Raw genomic sequence first — 15,262 nt, 5'->3', positions numbered from 1 at the left:
ATATCACTCAAGAATTTAAACACACACACTGTAAATATTGTTTAAAGTTGTATATTTTAAAATTTGACTTGATACACGTATATCAGTTCAGATAAAGATGGATGTTAAAAAATTATTATTATCTATTAATTAAATGTTTTATATTACAGTATATCTATATAATATGGTATTTATTTTATATTATTAATATTGTGGGATTAAGATGGAAACACGAACGCGTTTTAAATTATCGTTGACAGAACTTCTAGAGAAGATGGCTCTGAACAAAGTGAAGTCTCTTGTTACTCGTATGTTCTGTTATCGCCGCTATGCTATCCTCTGTCCCACAATATTATAAACATTTGTTAATATTAGTGTTAGTGCTGTGTATCAAATGTGTTACTATGTTTCTATGATTGTATACATGTTTATACAATTGTTATACAATCTTCTGCGCATGAACCACTAACACTGTATATAGATCTAATGTAAGTTCCTTATTATCTATTGATTTGTAGTTAACTTTTCTTTTCAAGTATTCATGTATTAATACTTTTTTGAACTTTTCCATTACATTATTTGGCATGATTTCATGAAATGCCAACAAGGATGTTATTGATTCTGTAAAAAAAGGTATATAAATTATTTTAAATAAATTATAATTTAAATAGGTAAAATCACGACAAAAAAAATTTTTAATGATTTTTTCTAATGTTTCTACAAATTAAATTTACTGTTTGTTATTTTTACTTACTCAATTACTTACTCAAAAACTGTTCTGATTTTTTCTCAGAATAGCTCGCCTCCCGAAGGCTACAATGGTGAACTGTAAATCCGATGCTTTGAAGTAATTCTTTCAACTCTTTGCGAGCATTCTTTGAATCATGATACGGGCTAATGGTTTTTATCTTATCCTGTATAAACATGTAAAGTAATAATTACCAATTTATGATTCAAAAGTTATAAAGCAATAATAAAGCGTGTAATAAAAATATAATAAAAGTAATGACAAGTAAATTGTATGATACATTAATAATTATAAATAAATAATATATTATGATAATTATTTAATAATACATTTACCGGTATATATTGTTCAAAGCGAACGTCTCGCGCTAAAATTCTAAGAACTTCAAATATATCATGAGAGGCTACTATATATAAAAGCGCAGTTCCATTGGGTCGTAGTACTTGATAAATATTCTTAAAAGCTTGCCTGTTAAATAAAGTAAATTAATGTAATTAATTTTTAAACAATGTTATGTTTATAAAAATATTTTTTGAACAAGGCATTTCTTAATTTAATATAAAACATTTGATAAACGTAATGAATAAGTATATAATATATGCATACATTTATATGGAATGTTTGTTTTATTCTAAAATTGATGCATATGAACACACAATATGTTTAAAAAATAAAAAACAAATTAATTTACACTTGTTTTAAGAGGTAACGCTACTCGAAAATTAAAAAAAAAATCGGTTCTTTTGTTTAAATCATTAGCTTTAAGTTCTTAGAAATAAGGTACAAAAGGTTTAAAAGGTCTCTAGATCCAAGAAAGGTTTCTAAGTGTCATTTTTGGAAGTTTGCAGCAGCGTATTTTTTGGTAAAATTTGAAGCGTTTGCGAAAAGATTCTTCGGATAATAATAAAAGGATTAATTACCTAGAGTGAAACTTAAGTAAGGTTTTCTTAGCTTCCTAGTGAACGTATAGAAGAAAAAGGAATGCATTGATTATGTCCAAAAACGAATAGGTACGCGCTTTTGCAACTTGAAGAAATCCACAAAAGAACTTGGAGAAAAAGGCAAATTGATTGAAAAACTTATACATAAATTGTTTCTTTTTTTGGATTAATTATCCGTCGTAATTATGATTCAATTGTAAATATAAGACGAGAGATGTGGGCAACTCTTTATCATAAGTTATCCACAGACGAAAAACGATAGCACAATAAATGACCGCCCAGTAAAGATTCGGTAATTTGTGGTGTAAGTGGCAGCAGGCGAAAGCCATTAATACATTAGAGGAATTTAAGCATAAGCCAGTTTTTCCTGGTTTTGGGTGCTATTAAGCCAATCTATGAAGAATTAAACAGTGATGATTTTCTTGAACGTTGTTTAGGTGGCTACACACAAAACAATAATGAAAGTTTCAACTTTGATTTGGTCCATGGCTCCAAAAACAGTTTCTAGCGGTAAAGTTATTTTTGATACTGCAAGTAATATTGCTGTCTGTATAAACAATGATAACTACTCAAACATTATGGAAATTATGGAAGAGTTAAGCATGACAATTGGACCGAAGTGCTACAATTACTGCCTCGAAATTGATGCGCGGCGCATTATGTGTTCGGAGCGCTTGCTAACAAATGCTGCAAAAGAGGCTTGATCATCTCTAAAATTTGCCAAGAGGGATGAGGTGGAGGAGAACATTAATAAGGAAGGCCAAATGTATGGTGTAGACATTGCAGATTAAAGGTAAACAAAAAATTTCTATCTCTGATTGTTAACATAAAACTTTAAACGCGTTTTTCTCAAAATCACTTTTTTTAAGTTTGCCGTACCTATAATTCCTATAAATCTTGACCAATTTACTTGAAATTTTAACTGTAGCTTCTAAAATATACTTCTCAGCGAACTACGTACAGATTTTACAACACGGTCTGTTGTAAATTTTTTTTTATACATAATTTTCTACAAAACTTTAGTCAAATAAGTAAACTTTTTTTTCAAACTTGTGTCATTTTTATTAAAAAAATTATTTTCTGTACCCAGTTCGCTAGCTAATGACGTAAAGAACTAAAAAAAAATTGGTTTTTTGTTGTTGAGCAAAAATTGGAGAAGATTTTGGTACGGCAGTGAGGCACCTTCCGAAACAAGTGGTTATTGTTGTAAAGGTTTGTCACTGCCATTTTGTAATAAAACTTTACAACAAAAATTTTTTTTATATTTTAAAGTATGTAGAATATGGTTCTTAAAAAGGATTTTATGTTACTGTTTTCGTTTTCCTGTAAAAAATGATCAAAGATAGGCCTTTTTGGAGACTGTGGTAGCGTTATCCCTTAAATCGTTTACTAATAAAGGTTGAAATATATTTTGAAGTATATTTATTACCTAGCTTACCTAATGTCATAGCACCAGTGCAAAGTGTGAAACGAAAATACATGCTCAAATTCAGCAATATACTTTTTAGGTAAATTTTTAGTTTCAATATCCAGTACTTCGAATTGGACACGTTTTTCATCACTGGATGCTACATTTGCATATTTAATCATTTTCTCCGAAATATCCGTACCTTCAAAAAATGTAATCATTGAATAGAGAGATTAACAATGAAGTAGCAAGCAAAAAAAGGAAGGCTGTGTACAGTTCAAACATGTTTGTTTAATTTAAAAGAGAACAAAATGGTTTACATAATTATCTCCTTATGTTCACTATTTGGTTTTATATCTTTCTTTTGTTGCTTTGCGTATAACGAACTTGTGTTTTATTTGTTATTATGCAATTATTGAATTAAATAATTATTTAACGTTGGTTTTTTGTTATTTTAAAAATGTATGTTTTTACCAATTATTCGTGCATCTGAGCCAAGAGCCGGTAACAGCAAATCCTTTGTTGCATCTCCAGGACCGCAACCGACATCCATACACTTACCACGTATATTTATTAGATTCTCGGCAAATTCTTCGATTACAAGAGCTATTCTATATTTTTGTACTTTGTCATGTGCACTGTAATCTTCTGGACTAATCATACTTTGCCGGACTTTAATACTGTGGTTTTGGAAGTAATAACGTATAAATACGTAAAACCTACTGCGCTGCTCGATTGTCGGGCGGTCTTTTTATACTGATTGCGCTAAGCCGCTGCTTGGCTCAATTAGCGCGTTGTTAGTGCGTTCGCATCACGTTTTTGGTGCCGGATGGGTTTATTGGATTTCGGGTTGTTGATTTTGTCGTATTGCGAAAGTGTTTGCTAATTGGTTTTACTTTTAGTTCATGGTAACTGATTCTTGTTGCCATACATCGTGTTATGGCTAGGCTATAACACCTTATTTATATCCAGGGATGGGCCTTATTGAATAATTTTTTATTTAAATAATAAAAAAATGATGAATAAAAATTTATTCGTTATTCGGTCTCTTGTAAATAAAGGATAAAAATTTATTTGTTATTTAATATTGTCGGAAAATATAATTCGATATAATTTCCTTTTTATATTTTAGCGTTACGAGCACCTTTGTATTTATATCTAAGCGGCTCACTTCGTTGGTGTCTCGAACCTAAATAACTCACTTTCGTTTATTTCCCCGTGTAGACCGCGAGATTTCGTTTTTTATACAACTGCTTATTTGTAATTCTGATTTCATTTGTTTCGAATATTAATTATTTCATTAATTATAATCGTGTCTTAAGTGTGTTTTCTTGAGCAAATACTATTCCGCAATAAACGCCTCTACAACAAATATCTCATAAATTATAAATAAAAATTTATTCGTTATTTGTTCTTTTGTAAATAATGGATAAAAATTTATTTGTTATTCACCATCTCATAAATAATAAATAAAAATTTATTGGTTATTTAGCCACTTGTGAATAATGAATAAAAATTTAATCACTATTTAGCTGCTTGAAAATGATGAATAAAAATTTAAACGTTATTTAGTTATTCTTGAATAAGGAATATAATCACTTATTCAATACAACATTTATTCAATACATCTTGAATAAGAAACAAAAATTTATTTTTTTATTCAATTTTCTTTTAATAACGAAATAAACGACTGAAATTATTATTATTTTTATTCTATAAATTCTAAATAACAAATAAAAGTTAATTTATAATTTTGTTCATAACAAGTAATTATCTTTACATTAACTAAATATATATATTTTAATAATTTAAAATGATTTTATACTAATTATTAAAAAATGTAAACGAGCATTTGAAAAAAACGTTATTGGTTAAAATAATTTAAAAAATTTTCAATATAATATATTTATAACATTTATTACAGAATTTATAAAATAAAAATAACCCGTAATGGTAACACTTTCAAATAATAACATAATGGTCACATACGGTCCACTGGACTCTTTTGTACAAAATCAGTCGCCATTTGTCAAATTTTTGAAATTTTGTCGCAAAAATTTTATTGGACATACCTTAAGGTCTGTTCTTTATCATTTAATAATTTTTTTTTATTAGAATTTAACATAAATGAAAAAATTGAAACAAGAAAACTGCAAAATTTGACTTTTTTACAAAAATATTCATAAAATTTTTAATTTTTGAGATAATTCAACAAAAATTTATGGGTGTATTCTCAAGATAGTATACTTTCAGATAAAAATTAGTTTCATAGAAGGTTGATTGATTTTGAATGTTTTATGCATTCTTAAAGTTAGCGTGAGGTCCAAAAGACCCCTGGTGAACATCACGGGATAATAATAATAATTTCAATCGTTTATTTTGTTATTCAAAGAGAATTAAATAAGAAATAAATTGTTGTTCCTTATTCAAGATGTATTGAATAAAAGATAAGTGCTTATTCATTATTCAAGAATAACTAAATAACGTTTAAATTTTTATTCGTCATTTTCAAGTAGCTGAATAATGATTAAATTTTTATTCATCATTCACAAGTAGCTGAATAACGAATAAATTTTTATTTATTATTTATAAGAGACTGAATAACAAATGAATTTTTATTTATTATTTACAAGTAGCTGAATAACGAATAAATTTTTATTCATTATTTACAAGAGGCCGAATAACGAATAAATTTTTATTCATCAATCATCAATCATTAAATGTCAATCATGCCCATCCCTGTTTGTATCTATTGTGCGTTTCATTAAATTTTTATTTCTAATTTTTTGTCTGTTTGATATTTAATCCACACAATACATAAGTTTGCAGCAATTAACATTCCAACGTTACAGCAATGTTGCTGCAATATTACTGTAAGTATTCCTCCATTGCTGTACATTGTGTAATGTTTTGCTGCAATATTGTTGCAAGTACTTCTCCATTGTGCGCATAATATTGCATAAACGTTATATTACAATTTTGCTGCAACATTACGTAATAATATTGCTAAAGCGGACATTTTATCGTTGCTGCAATGTTGCCGAAACATTGCAGCGATATTTCGCAACGTTTCTGCAATATTGCAATCTTACGATAAAATATTTCTGCAATGTTGCTGCAATATTTTTGTGCAGTACGGGTGATTACTTTTTACAGTTATAAGTACAGCACTGCAAATCTGTAAGATTTCACTGATTCAGAGAGTAGATTTACTTTGGTCTAAATTTACTTTTTATTTTTTTTTATTTCTAAGAATTAGATATACAAATAACGTAAATGTACGTCCAAATTATCGAGCTCAAATTTCGACCTGAAAGCATTTTGGCAAGTATTTGTTTAAGGTAGGCAGCACACTATTTGTTTATCAGAAATACTCGCCAAAATGTTCAGCTTAAAGTTTAATTTGATAATGCTTCACTTAATAATTTCTTTGCGCTTTATATTTTGTTAATTATTAATCTCTATTTTTAGTTAAATGACACACTACAGGAAATTAAGAATTAAAAGTTAAGAAATCTTTATGATGATATCAACATTGTTTCAATATCCGACAATAATCAATATGTCATTTGCTTGTAATTGTTCCTTGTAAAATTGATATTTTTTTTTACAAAGTAAAATAAATCAATATGATAAGATCTGTTTCGAAATTATTAATCCTTTGGCAGTGGTATTTCTTTTCAATAAAGACAAAGAATTTATTTCAAAAGATAATATTATTGCGACAATCTGATAAATAAATGCTTTTCTACAACCAAAAAAATACACATGTGTGTGAGAGAGAGAGAGGGGGGGGGGAGAGGAAGTAATCGATAAGTCATTCTCGGTATTGATACACTTCCCAATTATTTGGATATTATTTATATTGCAAAAATTAACAAATTGAAATAATGACTATGGCAATGCTAGTCGAAAGCAGTTTGTTAGGGCTCAATAATTTTTTCTAGGTAAATTTATAAACATTTATAAGATTTCAAATTTGCTCCGAACTGCGCGTCGCAAAGCTGAACTTAAACACTTCTTTTAAGAAGAACCCCAAATGTAATATCATCAAATTACTAATTATGATATGTAATGTAAAGCCGAAAAAATATGATTACAATTCGATTGAGTTATGAATCAAAAAGATTTGATTTCAACTCACAAATCCTTGGTTTGCACACTTCTAATTAGTAGTTATATTTTAGACATTATTATAATAATACTCGTATATTATACTTCATATTTTTTATTAATTATTTGGGCAAACATATGACAATGTATAAATTAAATATTCATTTAAAACTAAATGAATGTATATAACTATATACATAATGTATAAAGTTATAGTATACGTTTTTGTGCAAAAGTTACTAGTACATTGTACGCATTTAATATAACTTTTTTTTTATTATTTTCTTGTTGACAAATAAATTGTGTTTCCAAGTATCTGTCTTTAAATTCTTTTTTGAATTCTTCTTTTTGGTCGCACGGTATGTCATCAATAAAATCGAGGAAGGACACAATAGAATCTGTAAAAATAATAAAAAATGATCAACTCATTGACATATCCAATCCAATCCAATATAATTTTTATTTAATTAAATAAAATTTATAAAATAGATTGAAAAGATTAAAAATATATATTATAACAAAAAGATCTGTATTAAACAATTTTATTTATAAGAAACAATTCTTTTTAAAAGAATTTACTGAAAAATTGGTCTGTATTTTTCTCCAAATCATATGAATCTCGAAAACTGCAATGTTTAATCGTGAATCCGATTTTTTGAAGCAATTTTTGTAGTTCCTTGCGAGGATGGATTGAATTTTGAAATGGTGAAATGTTCATATCCTGTATAAATATAAAAATCATATTTTATAAACAGACAAAAAATAATTAACAATGTCCGTTTAAATATTCAAAAACAATAATTTATATAAATAATAAAATTACTATCACGTGTGATGCGAAACGGATGTCTTGTGTTACGTTTTTTAAAACATCAAATATTTTATGAGATGATACAAATAGTATAAGCATAGTTCCATTGGGTCGAAGCATACGATAAATATTCTTAAAAGCTTGTCTATTTGATAAAGGAGAAGAAAAATTAAATTAAATTTTTGAAAAACATATTTATGCTAAATAGCCTCCATTGTCAGTCTGATATTAATTTTTCAGTAAGTTAATCCACGACTGGATAATAATTTTGTAATAAATTTTTTAATAATAAAAACTTTGTAAAATGCTTATTAGCATCAATATTAAATTAATTATTAATATCAATTTATTAATGTGAAACGTTATTTCAATTAGCGTAAGATTGTATATGAGATTAACAAACGAACATAATTCGAAGCGTAAACAAATGCTCAGATTTTATAAATAAATATTATACTGACTATACCAAAATCTAACTCAAAGTATCAGGTCTATTTATTCTGTGTATTCTGTTCACATTTTAAACGTTATTTTATAATATGCTATGTTTATATTATAATATTTACAAATAATACATTACTTTTAATGTAATAATTTAAATAAAATGTTAAATATAAAAATAATTTTGAAATGTGATGTTTTTTTTGTTATAGTATAGAGTTTATTACAAATATTATAAAATCTAATTGTTTAAAGAAAATTACATGCGTATTGCCGATATCATATTATCGTCATTATCTATATCACAAATTATTTTTAATTAAGAATTTTTCTTACTCAATGTCATTGCACCAATGCAATGTGTGAGATGAAAATATAAAGTCAAATTCGGATACATATTTTGTAGGTAAATTTTTAGTTTGTATATCTAATACTTCAAATTTGAGTCGTCCTTTCGCACCGTACATTTTCTCCGCGTAATAAATCATATGTTTTGAAATATCTGTTCCTGTACAACGCAAAATTATTGAATTATAAGTAATAAAACATTATAAAGTTTTAAAATAAGTAATAATTTATTTTAACATATTATATCATATATTTTTAAATAAAATGATCGTTTTCTTACCAATTATCATTGCTTTAGGATCAAGAGCCGGCAAAATAATATCTTTTGTTATATCTCCAGGCCCACAACCTATGTCCATACATTTTCCAGATATATTTCTTAGTTCTTCACCAAATTCTTCTATTAAAACAGATACTTTTTCTCTTTGCAATTTGTTACTTGTAGTATATAGTAACGGATTGGATGAATATTTGATGGTACCGATATTAATAGTCTTCTCCATTAAAAATAATATTAAGATAGTTTTTAAAAATGCTGAAAATATCTAAACATGTTCGAATATGTTTAAAAAAGGGAGTAAAATTAAATAATTGTAAATGCATATTATATACAGGGGTAACATTAAAATATATAATAAATATTTTATAACTTTGAATTTAGATTGAATAACACGTTGGCAAATCATATATAATCATTATAATATCAATTAAAAATATTTTTAAATTAACATTATTAATAAAGCTATCGTAGAAAATGTAAATAGGAGACAGATGAACCTTATTATTTCCTCTACACTCTTGTATTTGTTTTCAGAACTTTTTTATTACTTTATTAGCTCTTACCATTTTATACTTTATATGATAATTATGATTTTAATAACAATTAATTATGGTTAAAATTATGAAATACTACTCTTCAATAAACTTTTATTCTTGAAATAATTATAATTGTCACTTTTGTTGGAAGTTCGTCAGATGTTTTCGTTTCGACGTTTCGTTCGATACTGTGATGTCTAGTGTCTAATATTTTGGTCTAGTGTCTAATGTTATACTAAACATAAGAACAAAATTTAAAGAATGTATTGAATGTCTTATGAATGTCATATATTGTAAATATGGTATGAGTAAGCGAAATTCTTACACCTAGATAATATCATTGGTCATTGTGTTTGGCTATTGCCGACTTGCGAAATTAATATCACGCGCAATACTTAATGTCTTCTTCCTGTTTCTCTTATTCATTCTTTTTTTATTTATAATATTTGCGTTATTTCTTGATAAATTTTACTAATATTTAAATATTCCGTTATCAATGTAAGTTAAACAATTCTTTCAAAATAAAAACAAAATGTAAATTTGTAATTAGTATATATATATATATATATATATATATATATATTCTTATACATATGTATACATTTAGTTTAATTAAATACATTTAGCTTAATTAAATACTTTTTAATACAGAATATAACTAAATATATATATTTTTAAATCTAACCTCAATATTTGTAAGTATATAATGGAAATGATTAATTTGCAATTCTTTTGATAAAATAAATTTATAAATTTATATTAATTTTTATGTTAGTTTAGAAATATTTGAATATATATTAATATATTTAATGATTTTACATTTATATATAATTACTATTATAAATTTTTTGCAATATATTATTAAACAATAATTAATCAAACAATAATTGATAAAATAAAACATTATTGTGGTTTCAAGAATAAATCAAAATATAAAATCAATTGCTAATGTAAATTTCTACGTTTTTTGGGGCATATGATACCATACGGTAAGGATAAATAATTCATCTAAAATATTTTACATATACAATTAACAAATAATAAACAGTTTAAAAAACGTTTTAATCTTGGTTCTGGATTCTTTTCAGTGCATAATCATTATTAATCAAACAAGGATTGTAAACAGCTCCTACGATTTTTTTTTTCCTAAATATTTTGGTGTCCAAACTTGACGATCCAGAGAGTAAGTCAATTATTAAATACATACGGGATTGTGCCTAAAATGACATACTTTTAAATATAGTTTTATTTTGTAATGCTTAAAAATTATTAAAGATGTTTACATATTACGTGCAAATATAAAATCTATTAGGGTTTATTCTACTATTAAATCTTACAATTATTTTTATCATGATGCATTCAATTGGTTTTGAATTTGAATCATTATTAATTTTAAATTTTATAATGTAAATCCGGTAAAATTTGATTCGACGTTGTTTCGGATTCGAAACAATTTGGTGCGATCTCAAATTCTTAGTTGCACTACTCTAATAGTTTTCAGATTTTCAACAATATCATTCTTAACATTAAATGAATATATGTAATAATATATGCAATATATAAAATTATTCATACGTTTTTCTGCAAAAGCTATAAGTGATTCGTACACGTCTAGTACAACTTCCTTATCATTTCGTTGAAAAATAATTCGTGCTTTCGAGAACTTATTTTTAAATTCTTTTTTGAATTCTTCTTGCCGGTTACATGGCATGTCATTAATAAAATCAAGAAAGGACACAATAGAAGCTATAAAAATAATAAAAAATTATTAACATATTAACATAATATAATTCAATGTTATAATTAAATTTAATTAATAAAAAGAAATTTAAAAGATAGCTTGAGAAGAATATAAAATGTATATTTTAACTAATAAATCTATAAAAAATTCAATTTTCATATATCTTTTGTTAAATATAGTTACAGAAAAATCGATCTTTAAGTTCATCGAAATAGTATGTCTCTCGAAGACTGCAATGTTTAATTGTGAATCCGAGTTTTTGAAGCAATTTTCGTAGTTCTTTGTGAGGATGGATTGAATTTTGAAATGGCCAAATATACTTGTTTATATCCTGTACAAATATAAGTGTAACATTATACAAATGGGCAGAAAATAGTTAATAATGTTTATGTAAAGGCTGTAAAATGAAAATTTATATAATAATAATATTTACCGTTATGTATGGTGCAAAGCGAATGTCTTGCATTACGTTTTCCAAAACTTTAAATATATTATGAGATGATACAAAAAGTACAAGCATAGTTCCATCAGGTCGAAGCATGCGATAAATATTTTCAAAAGCTTGTCTATTTAATAAGAGAAGAAAAAAAATTAAAATTAATAATCAATAATTTCCCAAAAATGTCTATTTATTCTATGTATTGTTCACATTTTTATTTTTATTTTATAATATATATTCATATTAAAGTATTTACAAATAAAATTTTATTCAAATGCCATATAATTACATAGCTAATGTAATTATATGGCATTTGAATAAAATTTTAAATATTAATTTTGAAATATGTTGTTTTTTCTGTTATAATATAAAATTTTTTTAGACATACTCTAAAATATAGTAGTTTAAAATGTTTAACGAAAACTATTTATGTTATTGATATTATATAATTGAATATTATTATAAAAATTTTTATAAAAATAATTAAATTATTTTTGTTTAAGCATTTTTCTTACTCAATATCATTACACCAGTGCAAAGCGTGAAATGAAAATATGAAATCAAATTCGGAAACGTATTTTGTAGGTAAATTTTTAGTTTGTATATCTAATACTTCATATTTGATTCGTTCCTTGGCATCATACATTTTTTTTGCATAATAAATCATATATTTTGAAATATCTGTACCTGTAAAATGTAAAATTATGAATTAAATAACGTCATAAAGTAAACAGATTTGAGATAAGCAATAATTTTAATATATTATATCATATATTTTTTTAAGTAAAATAATCGTTTTCTTACCAATTATTGTTGCTTTTGGATCAAGAGCCGGCAAAATAATGTCTTTTGTTATATCTCCAGGCCCACAACCAATGTCCATACATTTTCCAGATATATTTCTAAGTTCTTCACCAAATTCATGCACTAAAGCAGATACTTTTTCTTTTTGCAATTTGTTACTTGTAGCATACTTCAATGGGTTGAGCAAATGTTTGATGGTGTTATTAGTCTTTGTATTAACAGTCTTTGCCATTAAAAATATCAATTAAGTTATTTTTTTAGAAATACTGAAAATATTTGAACATATCGAAGTATAAAGTTAAAAAGGGTATTAATATTTAATAATTGTAAATGTATTCAGGTTGACATTGTAATAAGTAATCCCACTTGGTAGCATATTTTATTTCTTTTATAAATAAAGAAAGTCATATAAACACAAATCCGGAATTTTTTCCTTTCTGAGATACAAATACGTTCTGTTTACGTTGAAACTTTTTCATGAATAGCTATCACATATAGAATTATGAACACTATCAACATTTTTCTGTTAGGAGTAAGTAATATAGTAAAATGTGCCATTCTGATATTGAAGACGTCTATTATAATGAGTAAATTTATAATTAATCGTTTTATAATTAAGGCAGCATTATCAGTTATTATACAAAATGTAAACGGGGAGAAAAGTTATTGTAATACCACTTCCTTTACACATAATTTGATTTGCATTTCAAACTTTTTCATTACTTTATTAGTTCTTACCTTTTCACACATGTGATGATTATGATTTTGGTAACAATTGATTATGGTTAAAACTGTGAAACACTACTCTTCGATAAACTCTTTATATTTGAAATAAATTAAATTGTCACTGTCATTGGATGTTTCGTCTTTCCTATGTTTTCTTCGACACTGTGATGTTTGGTATTATAATAAACGTAAGATCTAAATGCTGATAGAGAATGTACTGAATGTGTTATGAACGTCATGTATACCAAATATGGTATGAATAAGAGAGATTCTTATACCTAGATAGTATCACGCGTGAAACAGTGTTTGATTATTGCCAACTCACGAATTAAACGCACGCGCAATACATAATCGATTCTCTTTCTCTCTTTCTTTCTCTTTTATCTTACTTATAATTTAATCATTATCTTATTTGTAATATAATAATACTTGCGCTGTTTCTTGGTCAATTGGAATAATGTTTAAGTATTAGTGTACAAATTAAATGAGTCTTTTGAAATTAAAACAAAATGTTATACATAATAAATTTGTAATTAATATTAATATATTCTTATACGGATATATTTTGCAGTTTAATTAAATTAATACTTTTTTACACAGAATATGTATATTTGTGTATTCATCATTTTATTATAATACTAACCAATATGTATATTTGTTAGTATTATGATAAAAATGATTTTAAAGTATTGATTTTACGAATTACGAGTTTTTCTAATAAGATGTATTTTTAATTAATATTAAAATTTATTTTATTTTAGAAATATTTTAATGTATATGTTAAATATACATTAATTTTATTTTTATACATTCTTATTATGAATGTCTCGCAATACTTTATCAAACTTTAATTAAATTTAATAAAGTAAACATATATTTTACATTATAATATATCTATGTATTATGGGATTTATTTTATATAGAGAAGCTACTATTAATATTAACAAATGTATGTAATATTAAGACAGGAAATTCTGTATCTGTGGTGGTTTAAAAACAACGTGCTGAGGTATTATCTTAGCAACTTTTTATATATTTTACGATATTACATATATGATGCATCGTAGAGATTTATTAATATTTATTATTTAAATTGTTTTTTTACATACTTTAAATTATGAAAAATTATTCAGTAACATGTTAGAAAAACAAATTTAGTGCCGTTAACAAAACTGCTTAGTCATTTTTTAATGACAACCAAAGACAATGCTGTTTTTTATAACAAAAACTTTAGTTGCTTCCCTAAAATACATTTTTCTGTTTTGTTGCGTGGACCAAATAATTTTGTTGTTAGACTTTATGTACAAAACTTAAGCAGTTTGTAATAAAATTATCTATGACAATTATATGTAATAATAACATTTTATTTTATATTAATTAAAATAATGTTTAATAAGTGCAAATTTATTTTTCTGTGAAAAAAAATAGATTTTATATAACAAAAAAGTTAATTTAATCAAAATTATTTTTTTTTGTCAACTGAATAATTTGGTAACATTTTATGTATAAGAGCGTTGTCTATACTTTAGCATTGCGTATGAATACATAACCACGCTATACTAGACGGGTGATAGCTTTATTTTTTGTCGTGACGCAAGTTTCTATGATTGCGCGTTTCGATATTCATCGTCAGTACTAGAAACCTATAATATACGTAACAGAAACTATAAATTTTTAACACTGGTAGTTTATGTTGGAACACAGCTTATGTAACCTGTAAAGACGATATTATTACCTGGTAAGATAGTTATTTCTTGCTCGGTGAATTTATTTTATGTATGGTAATAATAATTTGTCGTAAGTATGAATAAATATGAATTCATATTTGCGATAATGTGCAATTTACTGTGTTTTATGAAAGTATTTAAATGAAAAAAGTGAATACTGATCACTGTTATAAGTACAGTAAATCTGTAAGATTTCACTGATTTAGATAGTAGATTTACT

General features: G+C 25.4%; 2 protein-coding genes across 2 annotated transcripts; both read right to left on the bottom strand.

The window, feature by feature from the left end:
- Nucleotides 1-370: 370 nt before the first annotated feature.
- Nucleotides 371-3,754, bottom strand: LOC105206645 (juvenile hormone acid O-methyltransferase-like). The gene is made up of 5 exons (XM_039450410.1): nucleotides 3,551-3,754; nucleotides 3,106-3,278; nucleotides 1,063-1,212; nucleotides 746-893; nucleotides 371-600 (listed from the first exon to the last, which is right to left on the bottom strand). Exons 1-5 carry the CDS (start codon nucleotides 3,735-3,737, stop codon nucleotides 419-421), a joined length of 840 nt encoding a protein of 279 aa, XP_039306344.1. The 5' UTR covers nucleotides 3,738-3,754; the 3' UTR covers nucleotides 371-418.
- Nucleotides 3,755-7,306: 3,552 nt separating this feature from the next.
- Nucleotides 7,307-13,621, bottom strand: LOC105193929. Its single transcript, XM_026130553.2, has 12 exons — nucleotides 13,328-13,621; nucleotides 12,590-12,812; nucleotides 12,301-12,472; nucleotides 11,780-11,912; nucleotides 11,530-11,677; nucleotides 11,181-11,351; nucleotides 10,594-10,613; nucleotides 9,070-9,334; nucleotides 8,778-8,949; nucleotides 8,013-8,145; nucleotides 7,769-7,910; nucleotides 7,307-7,587 (listed from the first exon to the last, which is right to left on the bottom strand). Exons 1-12 carry the CDS (start codon nucleotides 13,337-13,339, stop codon nucleotides 7,400-7,402), a joined length of 1,779 nt encoding a protein of 592 aa, XP_025986338.2. The 5' UTR covers nucleotides 13,340-13,621; the 3' UTR covers nucleotides 7,307-7,399.
- Nucleotides 13,622-15,262: the final 1,641 nt, after the last annotated feature.

The sequence above is a fragment of the Solenopsis invicta genome, chromosome 6 (assembly GCF_016802725.1).
Source record: "Solenopsis invicta isolate M01_SB chromosome 6, UNIL_Sinv_3.0, whole genome shotgun sequence".
Lineage (NCBI taxonomy): Eukaryota > Metazoa > Arthropoda > Insecta > Hymenoptera > Formicidae > Solenopsis > Solenopsis invicta.
The sequence above is the reverse complement of the archived record's forward strand: the minus strand, read 5'-3'. Positions and strand labels throughout refer to the sequence as shown.